The sequence below is a fragment of the Carcharodon carcharias genome, chromosome 5 (genome assembly GCF_017639515.1).
Source record: "Carcharodon carcharias isolate sCarCar2 chromosome 5, sCarCar2.pri, whole genome shotgun sequence".
NCBI lineage: Eukaryota > Metazoa > Chordata > Chondrichthyes > Lamniformes > Lamnidae > Carcharodon > Carcharodon carcharias.
Window position 1 is genome coordinate 2,205,719 of NC_054471.1, and position 24,254 is coordinate 2,229,972.

General features: G+C 46.2%; 1 protein-coding gene across 2 annotated transcripts in view; it reads left to right on the forward strand.

The window, feature by feature from the left end:
• Positions 1–24,254, forward strand: part of btbd9 (BTB (POZ) domain containing 9) — a 537,933-nt gene that overhangs the window by 80,712 nt on the left and 432,967 nt on the right. For both annotated transcript variants that reach the window (XM_041188563.1, XM_041188562.1), the window contains exons 4-5: positions 6,441–6,705; positions 17,820–18,039. In XM_041188563.1, coding sequence (XP_041044497.1) covers positions 6,441–6,705; positions 17,820–18,039 — 485 coding nt within the window. The remainder of the gene's footprint in view (positions 1–6,440; positions 6,706–17,819; positions 18,040–24,254) is intronic.

The window sequence follows — 24,254 nt, forward strand, 5'->3', positions numbered from 1 at the left end:
ATCTCTCCTCATATGTCAGTCCCGCCATCCCAGGAATCAGTCTGGTAAACCTTCCCTGCACTCCCTCTATAGCAAGAACATCCTTCCTCAGATAAGGAGACCAAAACTGCACACAATATTCCCGGTGTGGTCTCACCAAGGCCCTGTACAGTTGCAGCAAGACATCCCTGTTCCTGTACTCGAATCCTCTCACTATGAAGGCCAACATACCATTTGCTTTCTTTACTGCCTGCTGCACCTGCATGCTTACCTTCAGCGACTGGTGTACAAGGACACCCAGGTCTCGTTACACATTCCCCTCTCTCAATTTATAGCCATTCAGATAATAATCTGCCTTCCTGTTTTTGCTACCAAAGTGGATAACCTCACATTTATCCACATTATACTGCATCTGCCATGCATTTGCCCACTCACTCAGCTTGTCCAAATCACACTGAAGCATCTCTGCATCGTCCTCACATCTCACCCTCCCACCCAGCTTTGTGACATCTGCAAATTTGGAGATATTACATTTAGCTCCCTCATCTAAATCATTAATATATATTGTGAATAGCTGGGGTTCCAGCACCGATCCCTGCGGTACCCCACTAGTCACTGCCTGCCATTCAGAAAAAAGACCCGTTTATTCCTATTCTTTGTTTCCTGTCTGCCAACCAGTTTTCTATCCATCTCAGTACACTACCCCCAATCCCATGTGCTTTAATTTTACATGCTAATCTCTTATGTGGACTTTGTCGAAAGCCTTCTGAAAGCCCAAATAAACCACATCCACTGACTCCCCCTCAGCAACTCTACTAGTTACGTCTTCGAAAAATTCCAGTAGATTTGTCAAGCATGATTTCCCTTTTGTAAATCCATGCTGACTCTGTCCGATTGTGCCACTGTTTTCCACGTGCTCAGCTATTAAATCTTTTATAATGGATTCTAGAATTTTCCCCACTACCGATGTCAGGCTGACTGGTCTATAATTGCCTGTTTCCTCTCTACCTCCCTTTTTAAATAGTGGGGTTACATTAGCTACCCTCCAATCTGTAGGAACTGTTCCAGAGCTTGTGGAATCTCGGAAGATGACCACCAATGCATCCACTATTTCTAGGGCCACTTCCTTAAGTACTCTGGGATGTAGATTATCAGGCCCTGGGGATTTATTGGCCTTCAATCCCATCAATTTCCCCAACACCATTTCCCTACTAATACTGATTTCTTTCAGTTCCTCCCTCTCACTAAACCCTGTGTTCCCCAACATTTCTGGTATGTTATTTGTGTCCTCCTTTGTGAAGACAGAACCAAAGTATGTATTTAGTTGGTCAGCCATTTCTTTGTTCCCCATTATAAATTCCCATGTTGCTGACTGTAAGGGACCTACATTTGTCTTCACCAATCTTTTTTCTCTTCACATAACTATAGAAACTTTTACAGTCAGTTTTTATGTTTTCCTCAAGCTTACTCTCGTACTCTATTTTCCCCTTCTTAATCAATCCCTTGGTCCTCCTTTGCTGAATTCTAAACTGCACCCAAACCTCAGGTCTGTTGTTTTTTCTGGCCAATTTGTATGCCTCTTCCTTGGATCTAATACTATTTCTAATTTCCCTTGTAGGCCATGGTTTGGCCACCTTTCCTGATTTACTTTTGCACAGACAGGAATAAACAATTGTTGCAGTTCACCCATTTGCTCTTTGAATGTTTGCCATTGCCTAGCCACAATCAGCCCTTTAAGTAATGTTTCCCAATCAATCATAGCCAACTCGCACCTCATACCAACGAAGTTTCCTTTATTAAGATTCAGGACTCTAGTCTCAGTATCAACTATGTCACTCTCCATCTTGATGAAGAATTCTATCATATTATGGTTACTGATCCCCAAGGGGCCTCACACAACTAGATTGCCAATTATTCCTTTCTCATTACACAATACCCAGTCTAGGATGGTCTGTTCTCTAGTTGGTTCCTCGAGGTATTGGTCCAGAAAACCATCCCGTATACACTCCAGGAATTCCTCCTCTATGGTATTGTTACTAATTTGATTTGCCCAATCAATATGCAGATTAAAGTCGCCCATAATTACAGATGTTCCTTTATTACATGCATCTCTGATTTCCTGTTTAATGCCATTCCCAACATCCCCACTACAGTTTGGGGGTCTATGTACAACCCCCGCTAACGTTTTTTGCCCCTTAGTGTTTTTCAGCTCTTCCCGTACAGATTCCGCATTGTCGGAGCTAATATCTTTCCTCACTATTGCATTAATTTCCTCTTTAACCAGCAGTGCAACTCCACCGCTTTTTCCTTTTTGTCTGTCCTTCCTACCCCTGGATGTTCAGTTCCCACCCCTGGTCACTCTGCAGCCATGTCTCCGTAATCCCAACTGTATCATACTTGTTTACATCTATCTACACGGTTAATTCATCCTCACGTTAAGGCACAAAGCCTTAAGGCTTGTCTTTTTAACATTACTTGTCCCGGTCCCACTATTTTTCACTGAGGCCCTGTTTGATTCCTGCCCTTGATTTCTCTCCCTATCACTTTTCTTATTCCCCTTTCTATCTTTTGTTCTTGTGCTTGATTCCCCTTCCTCTGACTCCTTGCATAGGTTCCCACACCCCTGCCATTTTACTTTAAACCCTCCCCAACCACTCTAGCAAATATTCCCCCGAGGACATCAGTCCCAGTCCTGCCCATATGTAACCCACCCAGTTTGTACGGGTCCCACCTCCCCCAGAACCGGTCCCAATGTCCTAGGAATCTGAAATCCTCCCCCTTACACCATCTCTTCAGCCACGTATTCATCTGAAACATCCTCCTATTTCTACTCTGACTAGCATGTGGCACTGGTAGTAATCCTGAGATCATTACCTTTGAGATCCTACTTTTCAACTTACTTCCTAACTCCCTATATTCAGGTTTTCAGACCTCATCCCGTTTTTTACCTATGTCGTTTGTACCGATGTGTACCACGACCACTGGCTGTTCACCCTCCCCCTTCAGAATGCCCTGTAGCCGCTTTGAGACATCCTTGACCCTAGCACCAGGGAGGCAACATACCATCCTGGAGTCCTGTTTGCAGCCATAGAAACACCTATTTATTCCCCTTACAATTGAATCCCCTATAGCTATTGCATTCCCAGACTTTTTACTCCTCTGAGCAGCAGAGCCAACCACGGTGCAACAAATTTAGCTGTTGCTGCTTTCCCCTGAGAGGCCATTCCCCCCAACAGTACCCAAAGTGGTATATCTGTTTTACAGGGGAATAGCCACAGGAGATTCCTGCACTGCCTGCTTAGTCCTCTTGCTCTGCCTGGTGGTCACCCATTCCCTTCCTGCCGTGGACTCTTAGCCTGCGGTGTGACCACCTCTCTATATGTGCTGTCAACGATACCTTCTGTCTCGCGGATGCTCCACAGTGTCCCCAGCTGCTGCTCCAGCTCTGAAACCTGGGCTTCCAGGAGCTGCAGCTGGAGACACTTGCTGCACACATGCTGGCCCCAGGCACTGGAAATGTTCCCGGCTTCCCACATTGAGCAGGAGGAGCACACCACGGCTTTGAGCTCTACTGCCATGAATTACCCCTTTAAATTAATTTAAACCCTTTGGAAGATACTTTATCAAATGATATCAATTAGTCTAGGGCACTTCTTCGCTGCTCCTTGTTGTTACAGAATATAGCTCTTACAAACAATGAACCACAAAATAAGACCTTAAAAACTATAAGCGATCGAAGTATTAAATACTTACCCGACCATATTCATGGTACTCAAAGGGTCACCTCATTTCCTCCTTACCGAATTCCCAAAGCAGCACTCCAGTGTAGCCTGTGATTCTGACTGCAGGACACTCTTCCCAGACTGCTTCACAGCGATGCTGACTGCAGGACACTCTTCCCAGACTGTTTCACCGCGATGCTGACTACAGGACACTCTCCTCAGACTGTTTCACCGCGATGCTGACTGCAGGACACTCTTCCCAGACTGCTTCACAGTGATGCTGACTGCAGGACACTCTTCCCAGACTGTTTCACCGCGATGCTGGCTGCAGGACACTCTTCCCAGACTGCTTCACCGTGATGCTGACTGCAAGACACTCTTCCCAGACTGCTTCACAGCGATGCTGGCTGCAGGACACTCTTCCCAGACTGCTTCACAGCGATGCTGACTGCAGGACACTCTTCCCAGACTGCTTCAGCGTGATGCTGACTGTGGGACACTCTTCCCAGACTGCTTTCACCGTGATGCTGACTGCAAGACACACTTCCGAAACTGCTTCACCGCGATGCTGATTGCAGGCACTCTTCCCAGACTGCTTCACCGCGATGCTGACTGCAGGACATTCTTCCCAGACTGCTTCACCGCGATGCTGATTGCGGGACGCTCTTCTCAGACTGCTTCACTGTGATGCTGACTGCGGGACACTCTTCCCAGACTGCTTCACAGCGATGCTGATTGCAGGACACTCTTCCCAGACTGCTTCACAGCGTTGCTGACTGCAGGCATTCTTCCCAGACTACTTCACCGCGATGCTGACTGCAGGACACTCTTCTCAGACTGCTTCACCGTGATGCTGACTGCAGGACACTCTTCCCAGACTGCTTCACCGTGATGCTGACTGCGGGACATTCTTTCCATGAACAAATAATTTTAAAAAATCACACTTCTGACTTGTGCTTTGTATATGCTGGACAGGCTTTGGGGAGTCAGGAGGTCAGTTACTCGTCGCAGGATTCTTAGCCGCTGACCTGCTCTTGTAGCCACAGTATTTATATGGCTAGCCCAGTTCTGTTTCTGTCCCACTGTCGATTTCTTCCACTTGAAGTGAGCTACAGTAAACTTTCCAGCTGCTTTTCCATCACGAAATCTAAACTGAAATTATACCCTCACCCGTGTTCCACGAGTTAACTGCTAGTCTGACTAACACCCATCGACCTTGGCCAACTTCTCTCTGTTATGATCCCAGCTGATGTTACTACTGGACAAACCTTATCTCAGGGTGGAACCCTGCTTGATCAACCCTAACTTTTATTTTTTGTTTGGATATGTGGAGAGTCGCTACTGAGCAGAGTCACAGGACTCAGCTGATGAGCTTTTAATGGAAGAATAAAACATTTATGTAACAAGAAAAGACTGACTATATTCCAATACTACTTCACCCTCAACTATACCTACACAGATATATACAGATTTATCAGAATAACATAACCTACAAAAGCTATCTGATACTCTAAGGTTCCCAGTGAGTACACAAATAGGTAACCTGTGGTCAGACACACCATGCTCTGAAACCAAGTGACAGATGCCACCCCAAACCCAAATAGACGCTATGGGTCTCTCCGAAACTGCACAATCCCTGCCCCAGATGCTTGTTATATTGTGAACCAACCGGTTTCCTGAACGCCGTCTTTCACATAAGGGTTTCCAATCTCCACTCTTCAAGAACTTGCTTTGGAATCTTCTCTCAAACCGAAGTTTTCTCTCAGACACTTTCCACAAAAGTCCATCTTCAGAGTTTTGAACTCTCCTTCTGATGCTCTTCTCCCCGAATCACCAGATGCATTTAAGCATTTAGTCTCGTACTCTATTTTCCCCTTCTTAATCAATCCCTTGGCAGTTTTCCAATTCTCTGGGACTCCAGAATCTAAGGATCCTTGGAAGATTACAACCAGTGCATCCACTATCTCTGGAGTTATTTCCTTTAATATCCTAGAATGCAACCCATCAGGTCCAGGTGAATTATCAACCTTTAGCCCCTTTAGTTTCCCTAGTACTTTTTCTCTAGTGACAGTTATTGTATTTATTTCCCCCCCACTTTTGCCCCATGATGATTTGGTATTTTTGGTGTGCTATGAGTGTCTTCTACCGTGAAGACTGATGCAAAGTATTTATTCAACTCCTCTGCCATTTCCTGGTTTCCCATTATTATTTCCCCAGCCTCATTCTGTAACCAACTCTCAGTGCCACTACATCACAGTCCTTAATGGCAAATGACACTTCCAACTGATCAGCCGTATTTAATACCCTCCTTACATTGAAGCACATACACTTCAAACCCATCTGAGACTGCCTCAGGGTTTCCCCCTGTCTCACCCCTCCTATTTCTGAGCTATTTTACTTTACAGTGCTGTTTGGCGCTCCCAGTCCTCTGTGCACCTTATTTCTCCTCTATAAAGGTTTCATCCTGGTACCCATTCCACTGCCAAAACAGTTTAAACCATCCCTAGAGTCCTGGTGAATTGTATTCCTTCAGAAATAAAAGACCTATTGAGCTACCTGAGCAAGATTAATCTATGGCTGTTGAGTGCTTTGGATAGTGGTCTTTAGTTGAACAGTATATTGAGTGAAGTTAGTAAACTATGCACACATATGAAAGACTTGAGAGCTGATCCATGGCAGCAGTCTGCCGAGTTTTCAGTCCCTGTGTAAACAGTCAGGTCTCTCTGTATCTACCCACAGGCAGCCCTGCTCAATGTGGTCTCTCGAGATTCCTTGGCTGCTGCAGAGAAGGATATTTTCCTAGCCCTGATGAACTGGTGTAAACAGAATCCAGATGAGACAAATGTGGAGATTATGAAAGCAGTCCGCTTGCCACTGATGAGTTTAACAGAATTGCTGAATGTTGTCCGGCCAGCAGCTCTACTGTCCGCTGACACCATTTTAGACGCCATCAAGATTCGCTCAGAGAGTCGTGATATGGAGCTCAACTATAGGGGCATGCTCAGTGAGTACTAAACACTACGGGGACATGCTCAGTGAGTACTAAACACTACGGGGACATGCTCAGTGAGTACTAAACACTACGGGGACATGCTCAGTGAGTACTAAACACTACGGGGACATGCTCAGTGAGTACTAAACACTACGGGGACATGCTCAGTGAGTACTAAACACTACGGGGACATGCTCAGTGAGTACTAAACACTACGGGGACATGCTCAGTGAGTACTAAACACTACGGGGACATGCTCAGTGAGTACTAAACACTACGAGGACATGCTCAGTGAGTATTGAACACTACGGGGACATGCTCAGTGAGTATTGAACACTATGGGGACATGCTCAGTGAGTATTGAACACTACGGGGACATGCTCAGTGAGTACTGAACACTACGGGGATATGCTCAGTGAGTACTGAACACTACGGGGACATGCTCAGTGAGTACTGAACACTACGGGGACATGCTCAGTGAGTGCTAAACACTACGGGGACATGCTCAGTGAGTACTGAACACTACGGGGACATGCTCAGTGAGTACTGAACACTACGGGGACATGCTCAGTGAGTACTGAACACTACGGGGACATGCTCAGTGAGTACTGAACACTACGGGGACATGATCAGTGAGTACTAAACACTACGGGGACATGCTCAGTGAGTACTGAACGCTATGGGGACTTGCTCAGTGAGTACTAAACACGACAGTGACAGGCTCAGTGAGTACTAAACACTACGGGGACATGCTCAGTGAGTACTGAACACTACGGGGACATGCTCAGTGAGTACTGAACACTACGGGGACATGCTCAGTGAGTACTGAACACTATGGGGACATGCTCAGTGAGTACTAAACACGACAGTGACAGGCTCAGTGAGTACTAAACACTACTGGACATGCTCAGTGAGTACTGAAAATGACAGTGACAGGCTCAGTGAGTACTGAACGCTATGGGGACTTGCTCAGTGAGTATTGAGCACTACGGGGACATGCTCAGTGAGTACTGAACACGACAATGACAGGCTCAGTGAGTACTGAACACTACGGGGACATGCTCAGTGAGTACTAAACACTACGGGGACGTGCTCAGTGAGTACGGGTACAGCACGAGGACATGCTCAGTGAGTATTGAACACTACGGGGACATGCTCAGTGAGTATTGAACACTACGGGGACATGCTCAGTGAGTACTAAACACTACGGGGACATGCTCAGCGAGTATTGAACACTACGGGGACATGCTCAGTGAGTGCGGGTACAGCACGAGGACATGCTCAGTGAGTATTGAACACTACGGGGACATGCTCAGTGAGTATTGAACACTACGGGGACATGCTCAGTGAGTACTGAACACTCCGGGGACATGCTCAGTGAGTATTGAACACTACGGGGACATGCTCAGTGAGTACTGAACACTACGGGGACATGCTCAGTGAGTACTAAACACTACGGGGACATGCTCAGTGAGTACTAAACACTACGGGGACATGCTCAGTGAGTACTAAACACTACGGGGACATGCTCAGTGAGTACTAAACACTACGGGGACAGGCTCAGTGAGTACTGAACACTACGGGGACATGCTCAGTGAGTACTAAACACTACGGGGACATGCTCAGTGAGTACTGAACACGACAGTGATAGGCTCAGTGAGTACTAAACACTACTGGACATGCACAGTGAGTACTAAACACTACTGGACATGCTCAGTGAGTACTGAAAATGACAGTGACAGGCTCAGTGAGTACTAAACACTACGGGGACATGCTCAGTGAGTGCGGGTACAGCACGAGGACATGCTCAGTGAGTATTGAACACTACGGGGACATGCTCAGTGAGTATTGAACACTACGGGGACATGCTCAGTGAGTACTGAACACTCCGGGGACATGCTCAGTGAGTATTGAACACTACGGGGACATGCTCAGTGAGTACTGAACACTACGGGGACATGCTCAGTGAGTACTAAACACTACGGGGACATGCTCAGTGAGTACTAAACACTACGGGGACATGCTCAGTGAGTACTAAACACTACGGGGACATGCTCAGTGAGTACTAAACACTACGGGGACAGGCTCAGTGAGTACTGAACACTACGGGGACATGCTCAGTGAGTACTAAACACTACGGGGACATGCTCAGTGAGTACTGAACACGACAGTGATAGGCTCAGTGAGTACTAAACACTACTGGACATGCACAGTGAGTACTAAACACTACTGGACATGCTCAGTGAGTACTGAAAATGACAGTGACAGGCTCAGTGAGTACTAAACACTACGGGGACATGCTCAGTGAGTACTGAACACGACAGTGACAGGCTCAGTGAGTACTAAACACTACGGGGACATGCTCAGTGAGTACTAAACACTACGGGGACATGCTCAGTGAGTACTAAACACTACGGGGACATGCTCAGTGAGTACTGAACACTACGGGGACATGCTCAGTGAGTACTGAACACTACGGGGACATGCTCAGTGAGTACTGAACACTACGGGGACATGCTCAGTGAGTACTGAACACTACGGGGACATGCTCAGTGAGTACTAAACACGACAGTGACAGGCTCAGTGAGTACTAAACACTACTGGACATGCTCAGTGAGTACTGAAAATGACAGTGACAGGCTCAGTGAGTACTAAACACTACGGGGACATGCTCAGTGAGTATTGAACACTACGGGGACATGCTCAGTGAGTACTGAACACGACAGTGACAGGCTCAGTGAGTACTAAACACTACGGGGACATGCTCAGTGAGTACTGAACACCACGGGGACATGCTCAGTGAGTACTGAACACGACAGTGACAGGCTCAGTGAGTACTAAACACTACGGGGACATGCTCAGTGAGTACTGAACACCACGGGGACATGCTCAGTGAGTACTGAACACGACAGTGACAGGCTCAGTGAGTACTAAACACTACGGGGACATGCTCAGTGAGTACTGAACACCACGGGGACATGCTCAGTGAGTACTGAACACCACGGGGACATGCTCAGTGAGTACTGAACACTACGGGGACATGCTCAGTGAGTACTGAACGCTATGGGGACATGCTCAGTGAGTACTGAACACGACAGTGACAGGCTCAGTGAGTACTAAACACTACAGGGGACATGCTCAGTGAGTACTAAACACTACGGAACATGATCAGTGAGTACGGGGACAGGCTCAGTGAGCACTGGACACGGCAGAGACGCGCTCAGTGAGCGCTGGACACGGCAGAGACGCGCTCAGTGAGCGCTGGACACGGCCGAGACACGCTCAGTGAGCGCTGGACATGGCCGAGACACGCTCATTCAGTGCTCAGTGAAGACGGGACACGATGTGGAATGTGTATGGGTAGAGCTGAGAAACGCGTAGGAGCAAAAACCGTTAGTGGCGTTTGTATATAGACCCCCAAACTGTAGTGATGATGTTGGGAATGGCATTAAACAGGAAGTTAGAGACGCATGCAATAAAGGAACATCTGTAGCAACCCGCCTCCACCACCCTCCCAGGCAGCGCATTCCAGACCCTCACCACCCTCTGGGTAAAAAGGTTTTTCCTCACATCCCCCTAAACCTCCTGCCCCTCACCTTGAACTTATGTCCCCTTGTGACTGACACTTCAACTAAGGGGAACAGCTGCTTCCTATCCACCCTGTCCATGCCCCTCATAATCTTGTACACCTTGATCAGGTCACCCTCAGTCTTCTCTGCTCCAGTGAAAACAACCCAAGTCTATCCAACCTCTCTTCATAGCTTAAATGTTTCATCCCAGGCAACATCCTGGTGAATCTCCTCTGCACCCCCTCCAGTGCAATCACATCCTTCCTATAATGTGGTGACCAGAACTGCACCCAGTACTCCAGCTGTGGCCTCACCAAGGTTCTATACAACTCCAACATGACTTCCCTACTTTTGTAATGTATGCCTCGATTGAAAAAGGCAAGTGTCCCATATGTCTTTTCATATGTCTTTTCACCACCCCACTAACATGCCCCTCCGCCTTCAGAGATCTATGGAGACACACGCCAAGGTCCCTTTGTTCCTCAGAACTTCCTAGCGTCATGCCGTTCATTGAATACTTCCTTGTCAAATTACTCCTTCCAAAGTGGATCATCTCACACTTTTCAGGGTTAAATTCCATCTGCCACTTATCTGCCCATTTGACCATCCCGTGTATATCTTCCTGTAGCCGCAGGCACTCAACCTCACTGTTAACCACTGGCCAATCTTTGTGTCATCCGCAAACATACTAATTTTACCCCCCAACATAGTCATCTATATCGTTTATATAAATGACGAATAATAGGGGACCGAGCACAGATCCCTGTGGTACGCCACTGGACACTGGCTTCCAGTCACTAAAGAATCCTTCTGTCATCACCCTCTGCCTCCTACAACTAAGCCAATTTTGAATTCACCTTATCAAATTACCCTGTATCCCATGTGCCTTTGCCTTCTTTATAAGCCTCCCATGTGGGACCTTGTCAAAGATTTTGCTGAAATCCATATAAACTACATCAACTGCACTACCCTCATCTACACACCTGATCACCTCCTCAAAAAATTCAATCACATTTGTTAGGCATGACCTCCCTCTGACAAAGCCATGTTGACTATCACTGAACAAACCTTGCCTCCCCAGTGGAGATAGATTCCCTCCTTCAGAATTTTCTCCAATAGTTTCCCAACCTCTGATGTGAGACTTACTGGTCTGTAGTTCCCTGGCTACAACCCTTCTTAAATAGCGGAACCACATTAGCTATTCTCCAGTCCTCTGACACCTCCCCTGTGACCAGGGAGGAATTAAAGATTTGGGTCAAAGTCCCTGCGATCTCCTTTCTTACCTCCCTCAACAGTCTGGGACACAAAGTAGATTTGTCCACTTTTAAGCCAGCCAACACCTCCGATACATTGTCACTCCCTATATCAATTTGCTTAAGAACCTCGCAGTCTCTCTCCCCGAGTTCGAAACCTTCATCCTCATTCTCTTGGGTGAAGATGGATGTGAAGTATTCGTTCAACAATCTACCGATGTCCTCTGGCTCCACCCATAGATTGCCCCCTTGGTCCCTAATGGACCCTACTCTTTCCCTGGTTACCCTCTTCCCATTGATATACTTATAGAATATCTTGGGATTTTCCCTACTTTTACCAGCTAGAGCTTTCTCATATCCCCTCTTTGGTCTCCTAATTGCTTTCTTAAGTTCCACCCAGCACTGTCTGTACTCCACTAATGCCTCTGCTGATTTGCTTCCCTTGTACCTGCTAAAAGCCCCTCTTTTCCTTCTCATCGTAACCTGAATATCTCTGGTCATCCATGGTTCTCTGGGCTTGTTACTCCTTCCTATCACCCTAGAGGGAACATATTGAGCCTCCATTTCCTTTTAGAACACCCCCCACTGTTCCTCTGTAGATTTCCCCACAAGTAGCTGTTCCCAGTCTACCTTGGCCAAATCCTGCCTTATTTTACTAAAATCCACTCTCCCACAATCCAAAACAATTTTTTGCAATTTGTCTCTTTCTTTGTCCATAATACCCTTAAACTGCACCATGTTGTGGTCGCTATCACTAACATGCTCCCCCACCACCACCACCTGTCCAGCTTCATTCCCCAGAATTAAGTCCGGCAATGCGCCGTACCTTGTTGGACCCTTTACGCATTAACCTAAATAGTTTTCCTGTACACATTTCCTGTAACCTTTGTGAAAAGCAAGAGGGTAGCCAGGGAAAGGGTAGGCCCACTCAGGGACAGAGGTGGGGATCTGTGTGTGGAGGCAGAAGAAATGGGAGAGATATTAAATGAATACTTTTCATCAGTATTCACCAAAGAGAAGGGCTTGGCGGTCGATTTGTCTAGGGAAGAGTGTGTAGATAGCCTGGATCACATTGAGATCAAAAAAGAGGAGGTGTTAGGCATCTTGAAGAATATTAAGGTGGATAAGACCCCAGGGCCAGATGGGATCTACCCCAGAGTACTGAGGGAGGCAAGGGAGGAGATTGCTGGGGCCTTGACAGAAATCTTTGTATCCTCACTGGCTACGGGTGAGGTCCCAGAGGACTGGAGAATGACCAATGTTGTTCCATTGTTTAAGAAGGGTAGCAGGGATAATCCAGGAAATTACAGGCCGGTGAGCCTTACGTCAGTGGTAGGGAAATTAATGGAGAAGATTCTTCATGACAGGATTTACTACTATTTGGAAGCAAATGGGCGTATTAGTGAGAGGCAGCATGGTTTTGCGAAGGGGAGGTCGTGTCTCACTAACTTGATCAAGTTTTTCGAGGAAGTGACAAAGATGATCGACGATGGAAGGGCAGTGGATGTTATCTGCATGGATTTCAGTAAGGCCTTTGACAAGGTCCCTCATGGCAGACTGGTACAGAAGGTAAAGTCACACGGGATCAGAGGTGAGCTGGTAAGATGGATACAGAATTGGCTTGGTCATAGAAGACAGAGGGTAGCAGTGGAAGGGTGCTTTTCTGAATGGAGAACTGTGACTAGTGAAGTTCCACAGGGATCAGTGCTGGGACCTTTGCTGTTTGTAGTATACGTAATTGATTTGGAGGAAAATGTAACTGGGCTAATTAGTAAGTTTGCAGACGACACTAAGGTTGGAGGAGTTGCAGAAAGTGAAGAGGATTGTCAAAGGATACATCGGGATATAGATTGGTTGGAGACTTGGGCGGAGAAATGGCAGATGGAGTTTAATGCGGAAAAATGTGAGGTAATGCATTTTGGAAGGTCTAATACAAGCAGGAATTATACAGTAAATGGCAGAACACTTAAGTGCATCGACGGGCAGAGGGATCTGGGTGTACAGGTCCACAGATCACTGAAAGTGGCAACGCAGGTGAATAAGGTAGTCAGGAAGGCATACGACATGCTTGCCTTCATCGGCAGGGGTACTGAGTATAAAAGCTGGGAAGTCATGCTGCAGCTGTATAGAACCTTGGTTAGGCCACACTTGGAATATTGCGTGCAATTCTGGTCGCCACATTACCAGAAGGATATGGAGGCGTTGGAGATGGTGCAGAGGAGGTTTACCAGGATGCTGCCTGGTCTGGAGGTTATTAGCTATGAGGAGAGGTTGGAGAAACTCAGATTGTTCTCACTAGAGCGACGGAGATTGTGGGGCGACTTGATAGAAGTTTACAAAATTATGAGTGGCATGGACAGAGTAGATAGTCAGAAGCTTTTTCCCAGGGTGGAAGAGTCAATTACTAGGGGACATAGATTTAAGGTGAGAGGAGAAAACTATAGAGGAGATGTGCGGGGCAAGTTTTTTATGCAGAGGGTAGTGAGTATCTGGAATTCGCTGCCAGAGGAGGTGGTGGAAGCAGGTACAATAGTGGTGTTTAAGAGGCAGCTTGACAAATACATGTACAGGATGGGAATTGAGGGATACGGACCCTGGAAGTGCAAAATGTTTTAGTTTAACAGGCAATATGATTGTTGCAGGCTTGGAGGGCCGAAGGGCCTGTTCCTGTGTGTACTTCTCTCTGTTCTTTGTTCTGGTTCTATTTTGGGAAATCCATTCCATCCAAGCCCTTAACACTATGTCTATCCTAATTAATGTTAGGAAAGTTGACATCACCTAATATAATTACCCTATTGTTATTGTATTTTCACACCTCCGCAAATTGAGCACATATTTGCTCCTCAATTTCCCGCTGTCTATTTGGGGGTCTATAATAAACACCTAACAATTTGGCTGCTCCTTTTTTATTCCTAAGCTGTACCCACAAAGCTTCATTCGATGCCCCTTCCAAGATATCATCCTTCCTTACTGCAGTAACTGACTTCTTAACTAATAATGCAACGCCTCCTCCTCTTTTACCCCCTCCCCTGTCTCGCCTGAAGATTCTATATCACAGAATGTTGAACTGCCAATCCTGTCCCTCCCTCAACCACATCTCAGTGTTGGCAACTATATCACAATTCCACATGTCAATCCTCACCCTTAACTCATCCGTTTTACCTGTAATACTCCTGGCATTAAAGTAGAGGCCATCCAGGCTTGCCTTACTCCCTTGAAGCTTAATGCAGCTGTACTCCCTCTGACTTGATTGTTTTACTGTATTTTGATGTATCCCTATTCTGCTAACATCCTGTGTCCTCTCCCCCTGCCGAATTAGTTTAAACTGCTCCCAACAGCACTAGCAAACTCACCCACAAAGATGTTAGTCCCGCTCTGGTTCAGATGCAGACCGTCCCACTTGTACAGGTCCCATCTTCCCCAGAAATGATCCCAGTGATCCAGGAATCTAAAACCCTCCCTCCTGCATCAACTCTTAAGTCACATACATTGAGGAAGCAACTAGAGAACAGACCATCTTAGACTGGACATTGTGTCTAGAGAAAGGAATAATCGGCAATCTAGTTGTGTGAGGCCCCTTGGGGATGAGTAACCATAATAGGATAGAATTCTTCATCAAGATGGAGAGTGACTTAGTTGATTCTGAGACTAGGGTCCTGAATCTTAATAACGGAAACTACGATGATATGAGGTGCGAGTTGGCTATGATGGATTGGGAAACGTTATTTAAAGGGATGACGGTGGATAGGCAATGGCAAATGTTCAAAGAGCAAATGGTTGAACTGCAACAATTATTTATTCCTGTCAGGTGCAAAAGTAAAACAGGAAAGGTGGCCAAACCATGGCTTACAAGGGAAATTAGAGATAGTTTTAGATCCAAGGAAGAGGCATACAAATTGGCCAGAAAAAACAACAGACCTGAGGATTGGGAGCAGTTTAGAATTCAGCTAAGGAGGACCAAGGGATTGATTAAGAAGGGGGAAAATAGAGTACCAGAGTAAGCCTGAGGGGAACATAAAAACTGACTGTAAAAGTTTCTATCGGTATGTGAAGAGAAAAAGATTGGTGAAGACAAATGTAGGTCCCTTACAGTCAGAAACGGGGGAACTTATAATGGGGAACAAAGAAATGGCCGACCAACTAAATATATACTTTGGTTCTGTCTTCACAAAGGAGGACACAAATAACATACCAGAAATGTTGGGGAACACAGGGTTTAGTGAGAGGGAGGAACTGAAAGAAATCAGTATTAGTAGTGAAATGGTGTTCGAGAAATAGATGGGATTGAAGGCCGATAAATCCCCAGGGCCTGATAATCTACATCCCAGAGTACTTAAGGAAGTGGCCCTAGAAAGAGTGGGATGCATTGGTGATCATCTTCCGAGATTCCACAGGCCCTGGAACAGTTCCTACAGATTGGAGGGTAACCCCACTATTTAAACAGGGAGGTATGGAGAAAACAGGGAATTATAGACCAGTCAGCCTGACGTCGGTAGTGGGGAAAATTCTAGAGTCCATTATAAAAGATTTAATAGCTGAGCACTTGGAAACCAGTGGCAGAATCGGACAGAGTCGGCATGGATTTACAAAAGGGAAATCATGCTTGACAAATCTACTGGAATTTTTCGAGGATGTAACTAGTAGGGTTGATGAGGGGGAGCCAGTGGATGTGGTTTATTTGGACGTTCAGAAGGCTTTCAACAAAGTCCTGCTTAAGTGATTAGCGTGTAAAATTAAAGCACATGGGATTGGGGGTATGTATTGAGATGGATAGAAAACTGGTTGGCAGACAGGAAACAAAAAGATCCTCAGGCTGGCATGGACAAGATGGGCCAAATGGCCTCCTTCAGGGTAGATGCAGGAAGGATGTTCCCGATGGTGGGGGAGTCCAGAACCAGGGGTCACAGTCTGAGGATGTGGGGTAGACCATTTAGGACTGAGATGAGGAGAAATTTCTTCACCCAGAGAGTGGTGAGTCTGTGGTATTCTTAACACAGAAAGTAGTTGAGGCCAAAACATTGTATGTTTTCAAGAAGGAGTTAGATATAGCTCTTGGGGCGAAAGGGATCAAAGGATATGGGGAGAAAGCGGGAGCAGGCTATTGAGTTGGATGATCAGCCATGATCATAATGAATGGAGGAGAAGGCTCGAAGGGCCGAATGGCCTCCTGCTGCTCCTAGTTTCTCTGTTTCTACGACAGGGAGACATTCATTGAATGTGCGAGTGTTACCCTGTCTCTTGGTCACCCACCCTCTCTCACTTTGCACCTCCCCACCTTGCCCCCACCCCACCCCTGCCCCGGCCTCTCCCCTGCCCTCCCCGCCTACCCCCCCTGGCCTGCTCCTTCCCCCCTCCCCCGGCCCCTGCTTCCTCCCTCCTTCCCCACCTCCCTCCCGGCCCCCAGCTCCCTCACTCTCTCTCATACAAACTCTTGAACTCGGCCACTCTAACCTGCTCCACCATTCAATATGCTCATGGCAGATGTGTTTGTAATCTCTGCCCCACGTTCCTGCCCTCCCTAGATAACCTTTCACCCCCTTGCTTATCCAGGACCTATCTCTCTTTAAAATATTTAAGTTTTCTGCTTCCTGAGGAAGAGTGCCAAAGGCTTATATCCTCTGCGAGAAAAGATTTCTCCTCATCTCTGCCCTTCATGGACGACCCCTTATTTTTAAACAGTGACCCCGAGTTACAGATTCTCCCACAAGAGGAAACACCCTCTCCACATCCACCCTGTCGAGACCCCTCAGGATCTTAAAGGTTTCAATTAAGTTGCCTCTTACTCTTCTAAACTCCTGAGGATACAAGCCTAACCTGTCCACCTTTCCTGATAAGACAACCCACCTGGTAAACCTTCCCTGAACTGCTCCCAACATATCCCCTGGGGTTTAAACAACTCAGCCTTTACCAACTGCTGTGTCATAACACCTGCAAACTAATCTTTTGTGATTCAGGCACTAAGACACCCAGATCCCTCTGAATCTCAGAGCTCTGCAAACTCTCACCATTTAGATAATATGCTTCTTTTTTATTCTTCCTGCCAAAATAGACAATTTCACATTTTTTCACATTATACTCCATTTGCCAGATCCTTGCCCACTCACTTAACCTATCGATGTCCCTTTGTAGCCTCTTTATATGCTCTCCCTGTCCCTGGCGCTCTCCCTCTCTCCCAGTTCCCGATGCTCTTCCCTCCCCCAATCCCTGACATTCTTCCTCTCTTCTCTCTGACTCTTATTCGTTTATGTTCTTTCTTCCTGTTTTTTTGGGTAATAAACTAGAGGTTATGATTTTGTTTTCACAGTCCCTGATGAGAACATTGCAGCAATGAAATACGGTGCCCAGGTTATTGGGGGTGAACTGAAAGCTGCTCTGCTTGATGGAGACACTCAGAATTACGATTTGGATCATGGCTTCTCCCGACATCCAATTGACGAGGATTGTAGATCTGGGATTGAAGTAAAATTGGGGCAGGCATCCATTCTGAATCATATTCACATGCTGCTCTGGGACCGAGATAGTAGGTGGGTTCTGGAATGAGTTTGGGTAAGATGATGAAATATCTGGTTGTTTTATTATTGGGCAAATCACCCAGAAAACGTGTTCAAATTCCACTCGGATGTTTTGAGAATTTGAATTCCATTAAGAAATCTGTTAGAGAAAAGTTGCAATCAGTAAAAGTGTTCGTGAAGCGCTTATATTGTCATAAAAACCCATCAGATTCACTAATGTCCTTTAGGGAGGAGTGTCTGCCACTCTTACATGGTCTTGCTTACTTGAGGGCAATTAGGGATGGGCAATAAATGCTGGCCTAGCCAGCAAAGCCCAAGTCTCATGAAAGAATGAAGATGTGGTTGAAGTTTAACTGCCCTTTGAAATGGTTCAGCTGGTCATTCAGCTGTATTGGGGAAAGCAGCAACAACACTTTCTCAAGGGCAATTAGGAATGGGCAAGAAATGCTGACCTAGCCAGCAATGCTTAAATTCCATGACAGATTAAAAAATTGCATAAACAGTTTGCACTTAATATCTTACACTTCATTTCTGGTTATTTTCCCCAAATGTCGTCTTCTCAAAACTATTTTAAAATTCATTTTAAAAATGAACTGTTGCGGTCCATGTGGTGTAGGTGCACCCACAGTGCTTTTAGGACAGGAAGACACTGGCTGGTAACCCAGAAACTCAGGGGACCAGGGCTCAAATCTCTCCACAGCAGATGATGGAATTTGAATTAGTAGGGAAAATCCCAAGATATTCTATTAGTATATCAATGGGAAGAGGATAACCAAGGAAAGAGTAGGGCCCATAAGGGACCAAGGGAGCAATCTATGGGTGGAGCTAGAGTGTTGAATGAGTACTTCACGTCTGTCTTTACCCAAGAGAATGAGGATGAAGGTATCAAACTCGGGGAGAGAGACTGTGAGGTTCTTAAGCAAATTGATATCGGGAGTGACAAGGTATTGGAGGTGTTGGCAGGCTTAAAAGTGGACAAATCTCCAGGTCCAGATGATTTGTGTCCCAGACTGCTGAGGGAGGCAAGGGAGGAGATCGCAGGGGCTCTGACCCGAATTTTTATTTCCTCTCTAACCATGGGGGAGGTGCCAGAGGACTGGAGACCAGCTAATGTTGTTCCGCTATTTAAGAAGGATTGTAGAGATAAGCCAGGGAACTACAGGCCAGTGAGTCTCATGTCAGTGGTAGGGAAACTATTGGAGAAATTTCTGAAGGAGAGAATCTATCTCCACTTGGAGAGGCAAAGTTTGATCAGGGATGGTCAGCATGGCTTTGTCAGAGGGAGGTCAAGCCTAACAAATGTGATTGAATTTTTTGAGGAGGTGATCAGGTGTGTAGATGAGGGTAGTGCAGTTGATGTAGTTTATATGGATTTCAGCAAAGCCTTTGACAAGGTCCCACATGGGAGACTTATAAAGAAGACAAATGCACATGGGATACAGGGTAATTTGATAAGGTGGATTCAAAATTGGCTTAGTTGTAGGAGGCAGAGAGGGATGACAGAAGGCTGCTTTAGTGACTGGAAGCCAGTGTCCAGTGGCATACCACAGGGATCTGTGCTCGGTCCCCTATTATTTGTCATTTATATAAACGACATAGATGACTATGTGGGGGATAGGATTAGTAAATTTGCGGATGACACAAAGATTGGCCGGGTGGTTAACAGTGAGGTTGAGTGTCTTGGGCTACAGGAAGATATAGATGGGATGGTCAAATGGGCAGATAAGTGGCAGATGGAATTTAACCCTGAAAAGTGTGAGGTGATACACTTTGGAAAGAGTATTTTGACAAAGAAGTATTCAATGAACGGCATGGCACTAGGAAGTTCTGAGGATCAAAGGGACCTTGGCGTGTGTGTCCATAAATCTCTAACGGCAGAGGGACATGTTGGTGGGTAGTGAAAAAGGCATATGGGACACTTGCCTTTATCAATCGAGGCATACATTTCAAAAGTAGGGAGGTCATGTTGGAGTTGTATAGAACCTTGGTGAGGCCACAGCTGGAGTACTGTGTGCAGTTCTGGTCGCCACATTATAGGAAGGATGTGATTGCACTGGAGGGGGTGCAGAGGAGATTCACCAGGATGTTGCCTGGGATGAAACATTTAAGTTATGAAAAGAGGTTGGATAGACTTGGATTGTTTTCGTTGGAGCAGAGAAGACTGAGGGGCGACCTGATCGAGGTGTACAAGATTATGAGGGGCATGGACAGGGTGGATAGGGAGCAGCTGTTCCCCTTAGTTGAAGGGTCAGTCACAAGGGGACATAAATTCAAGGTGAGGGGCAGGAGGTTTAGGGGGGATTTGAGGAAAAACTTTTTTACCCAGAGGGTGGTGACAGTCTAGAATGTGTTGCCTGGGAGGGTGGTGGAGGCGGGTTGCCTCACGTCCTTTAGAAAGTACCTGGATGAGCACTTGGCACGTCATAACATTCAAGGCTATGGGCCAAGTGCTGGTAAATGGAATTAGGTAGGTAGGTTTCTCAAGTGTCGGTGCAGACTCGATGGGCCGAAAGGCCTCTTCTGCACTGTGATTCTGTGAATTCATTAAAAAATCTGGAATTAAAAGTCTAATGATGACCATGAAACCATTGTCGATTGTGGTAAAAACTCATCCAGTTCACTAATGTCCTTTACAGATGGAAACCTGCCATCCTTACCTGGCCTACATGTGACTACAGACACACAGCAATGTAGTTAACTCTGAACAAGGGCAATTAGGGATGGGCAATAAATGCCAGCAATGCCCACAACCAATGAATGAATTAAAAAAGAAATATTTCCAAGTAAGGATGGTGAGTGACTTGGAGGGGAACTTCCAGCTGGTGCTGTTCCCATCTATCTGCTGCCCTTGTAGTGCTCGTGGATTTGGAAGGTGCTGTCGAAGGAGCCTTGGTGAATTCCTGCAGTGCATCTTGTAGATGGTACACACACTGCTGCTACTGTGCGTCAGTGATGGAGGGAGTGAATATTTGTGGATGTGGTGCCATTCAAGTGGGGCTGCTTTGTCCTGGACAGTGTCGAGCTTCTTGAGTGTTGTGGGAGCTGCACTCATCCAGGCAAGTGGGGAGTATTCCATCACACTCCTGACTTGTGCCTTGTAGATGGTGGACAGGCTTTGGGGAGTCAGGAGGTGAGTTACTGATCGCAGGATTCCTAGTCTCTGACCTGTTCTTGTAGCCACAGTATTTATATGGCTGGTCCAGTTCAGTTTCTAGTCAATAATAATCCACAGGATGTTGATAGTGGGGGATTCAGTGATGGTAATGCCATTGAACATCAAGGGACGATGGTTAGATTTTCTCTTGTTGGAGATGGTCATTGCCTGACACTTGTGTGGTGTGAATGTTACTTGCCACTTGTCAGCCCAAGCCTGGATATTGTCCAGGTCTTGCTGCATTTGGACATGGACTGCTTTAGTATCTGAGGAATTGTGAATGGTGCTGAACATTGTGCAACCATCAGTGAACATCCCCACTTCTGACCTTATAATGGAAGGAAGGTCATTGATGAAGCAGCTGAAGATGGTTGGGCCAAGGACACTACCCTGAGGGACTACTGCATTGGTGTTCTGGAGCTGAGATGACTGACCTGCAACAACCACAACCATCTTCCTTTGTGCTCGGTATGACTCTAACTAGTTAGGAATATTCCCCTGATTCACTTTGACTTCAGCTTTGCCAGGGCTGCCTTCAGGGGCTGTCACTCTCACCTCACCTCTGGAGTTCAGCTCTTTTGTCCACTTTTGGACCAAGATTTTAAAGAGGTCAGGAGCTGAGTGGCCTTGCAGAACCCAAACTGAGTGTCAGTGAGCATGTTATTGCTGAGTAAGTGCTGCTTGCTAGCACTGTTGATGACCCCTTCGATCACTTTGCTGATGATGGAGAGTAGACTGATGGGGCAGTAATTGGCCGGGTGGGATTTGTCCTGCTTTTTGTGTACAGGACACATCTGGGTAATTTTCCACATAGCCGGGTAGATGCCAGTGTTGTAGCTGTACTGGAACAGCTTGGCTAGGGGCGCGGCAAGTTCTGGAGCACAAGTCTTCAGTACTATTGCCATTATATTGTCAGGGCCCATAGCCTTTGCAATGTATATAAACTGTTGTACATGATACAGTCCTTTAATAATGCCTAATTTATTATTAACAATGATTCAGTTAACTGTTTGTAATCTTTAATCTTTAATCATGGACCTGAATATTTATAGGTATTTTACCTTTTGGATGGACAGGAAGAAAGGAAAAAGGTTAATAAAGGATGAGATCACTGCAGCAGTGAGAAATGGCCTTGGTTTGGAGGATCAAGATGTAGAATCAGTTTGTGTGGGGATAAGAAATAGTAAAGAAAAGTCATTGGTGGGAGTGGTTTATTGGCCCCCGAAAGCTACACCATAGGACAGAGTATACACCAAGAATGATGGCTTGAAAGAAAGGTTTGCAAGCAAAGAGGTGGTTTGAGGTCTCTTTGCTGTCTCAGGTAATCCTGGAGTAATGTGCAGGAAAGGAATTATTGAAATAACGCTTCTAGTAAATCTGCCAGGTTAGGACATTAGCATTAATCAGTTCTACCAAAGAACTAGCACAAGCACACTGGGTCAAATGACCTTTTTAACTGCATCATGGTTTCTGTGGTGAGGAGACTGTAACCCTTAGAATTGAAAAGGAGAAGGTGGGTAGTTTAATAGAAACTGCAATGGGTGGGAGACTGAGGGGTGTGACGGAGATAGAAGCAATGATAGCAGAAGTAACAGGCCTGAATAAGCCGAGAAAGGTGGAAATATTATGATGGATAGAGGGCTCAAGGTAAGAAGCACCAACTGTGAGGAGGACAGTGTGGAACTTCAAGAGGGCATAGACAATTTGGTGGAGTGGGCATATAGGTGGCAGATGAAGTTCAATGTGTACAAGTGTGAGGTGATGTCTTTTGGTAGGAAGGACATGGACAGACAATATAAAATAGGGGGTGCAGGAGCAGAAAGACCTGGCTGTATATGTGCATAGATCATTGAAGGTGGCAGGACAGGTGGAGACAGCAGTTAATAAAGCATATCCTGGGCTTTATTGTAAGGGGCATAGAGTACAAGAGCAGGGAGGGTATGCTGAATTTATATAAGACACTGGTTAGACCTCAGCTAGACTATTGTGTATAATTCTGGGTACCACATTATAGGAAGGATGTGAACACATTGGAGAGATTGCAGAAGAGGTTTACAAGAATGGTTCCAGGGATGAGAAACTTCAGCTATGAGGATTGATTGGAGAGATTGGGATTGTTCTTGGAGAGGAAAAGGCTAAGAGGAGATTTGATAGAGATGTTCAAAATCATGAGGGGGCTGGACAGAGTAGACAGGAAGAAACTGTTCCCACTCATTAAAGGATCAAGAACGAGAGGGTCAAGAACAAGAACAGATTTAAAGTGAGTTGCAAAAAAAGCAAGGGGAGGTAATGGCATTGTGGTATTGTCGCTGGGCTAGTAATGCAGAGACCCAGGGTAATGCTTTGGGGACGCGGGTTCGAATCCCACCACTGCAGATGGTGGAATTTAAATTCAATAAAAATCTGGAATTAAAAGTCCTAATTATGACCATGGGACCATTGTCAATTGTTGTAAAAACCCATCTGATTCACTAATGTCCTTTAGGGAAGGAAATCTGTCGTCCTTACCTGGTCTGGCCTACATGTGACTCCAGACCCACAGCAATGTGGTTGACTCTGAAATGGCTGAGCCAGACACTCTGTTGTATCAAACTGCTACATAGTCACAAAAAAGGGATGAAACCGGACGGACCACCCGGCATCGAGCTAGGCACTGAAAACGACAATGGCAAATTCAGCCCTGCCGACCCTGCAAACTCCTCCTTACTAACATCTGGGGGCTAGTGCCAAAATTGGGAGAGCTGTCTCACAGACTAGTCAAGCAACAGTCTGACATAGTCATCCTCACGGAATCATACCTTACAGATAATGTCCCAGACACCTCCATCACCATCCCTGGGTATGTCCTGTCCCACCGGCAGGACAGACCCAGCAGAGGTGGGGGCATAGTGGTATACAGTCGGGAGGGAGTTGCCCTGGGAGTCCTCAACATTGACTCTGGACCCCATGAAGTCTCATGTCATCAGGTCAAACATGGGCAAGGAAACCTCCTGCTGATTACCACATACCGCCCTCCCTCAGCTGATGAATCAGTGCCTCCTCCATGTTGAACACCACTTGGAGGAAGCACTGA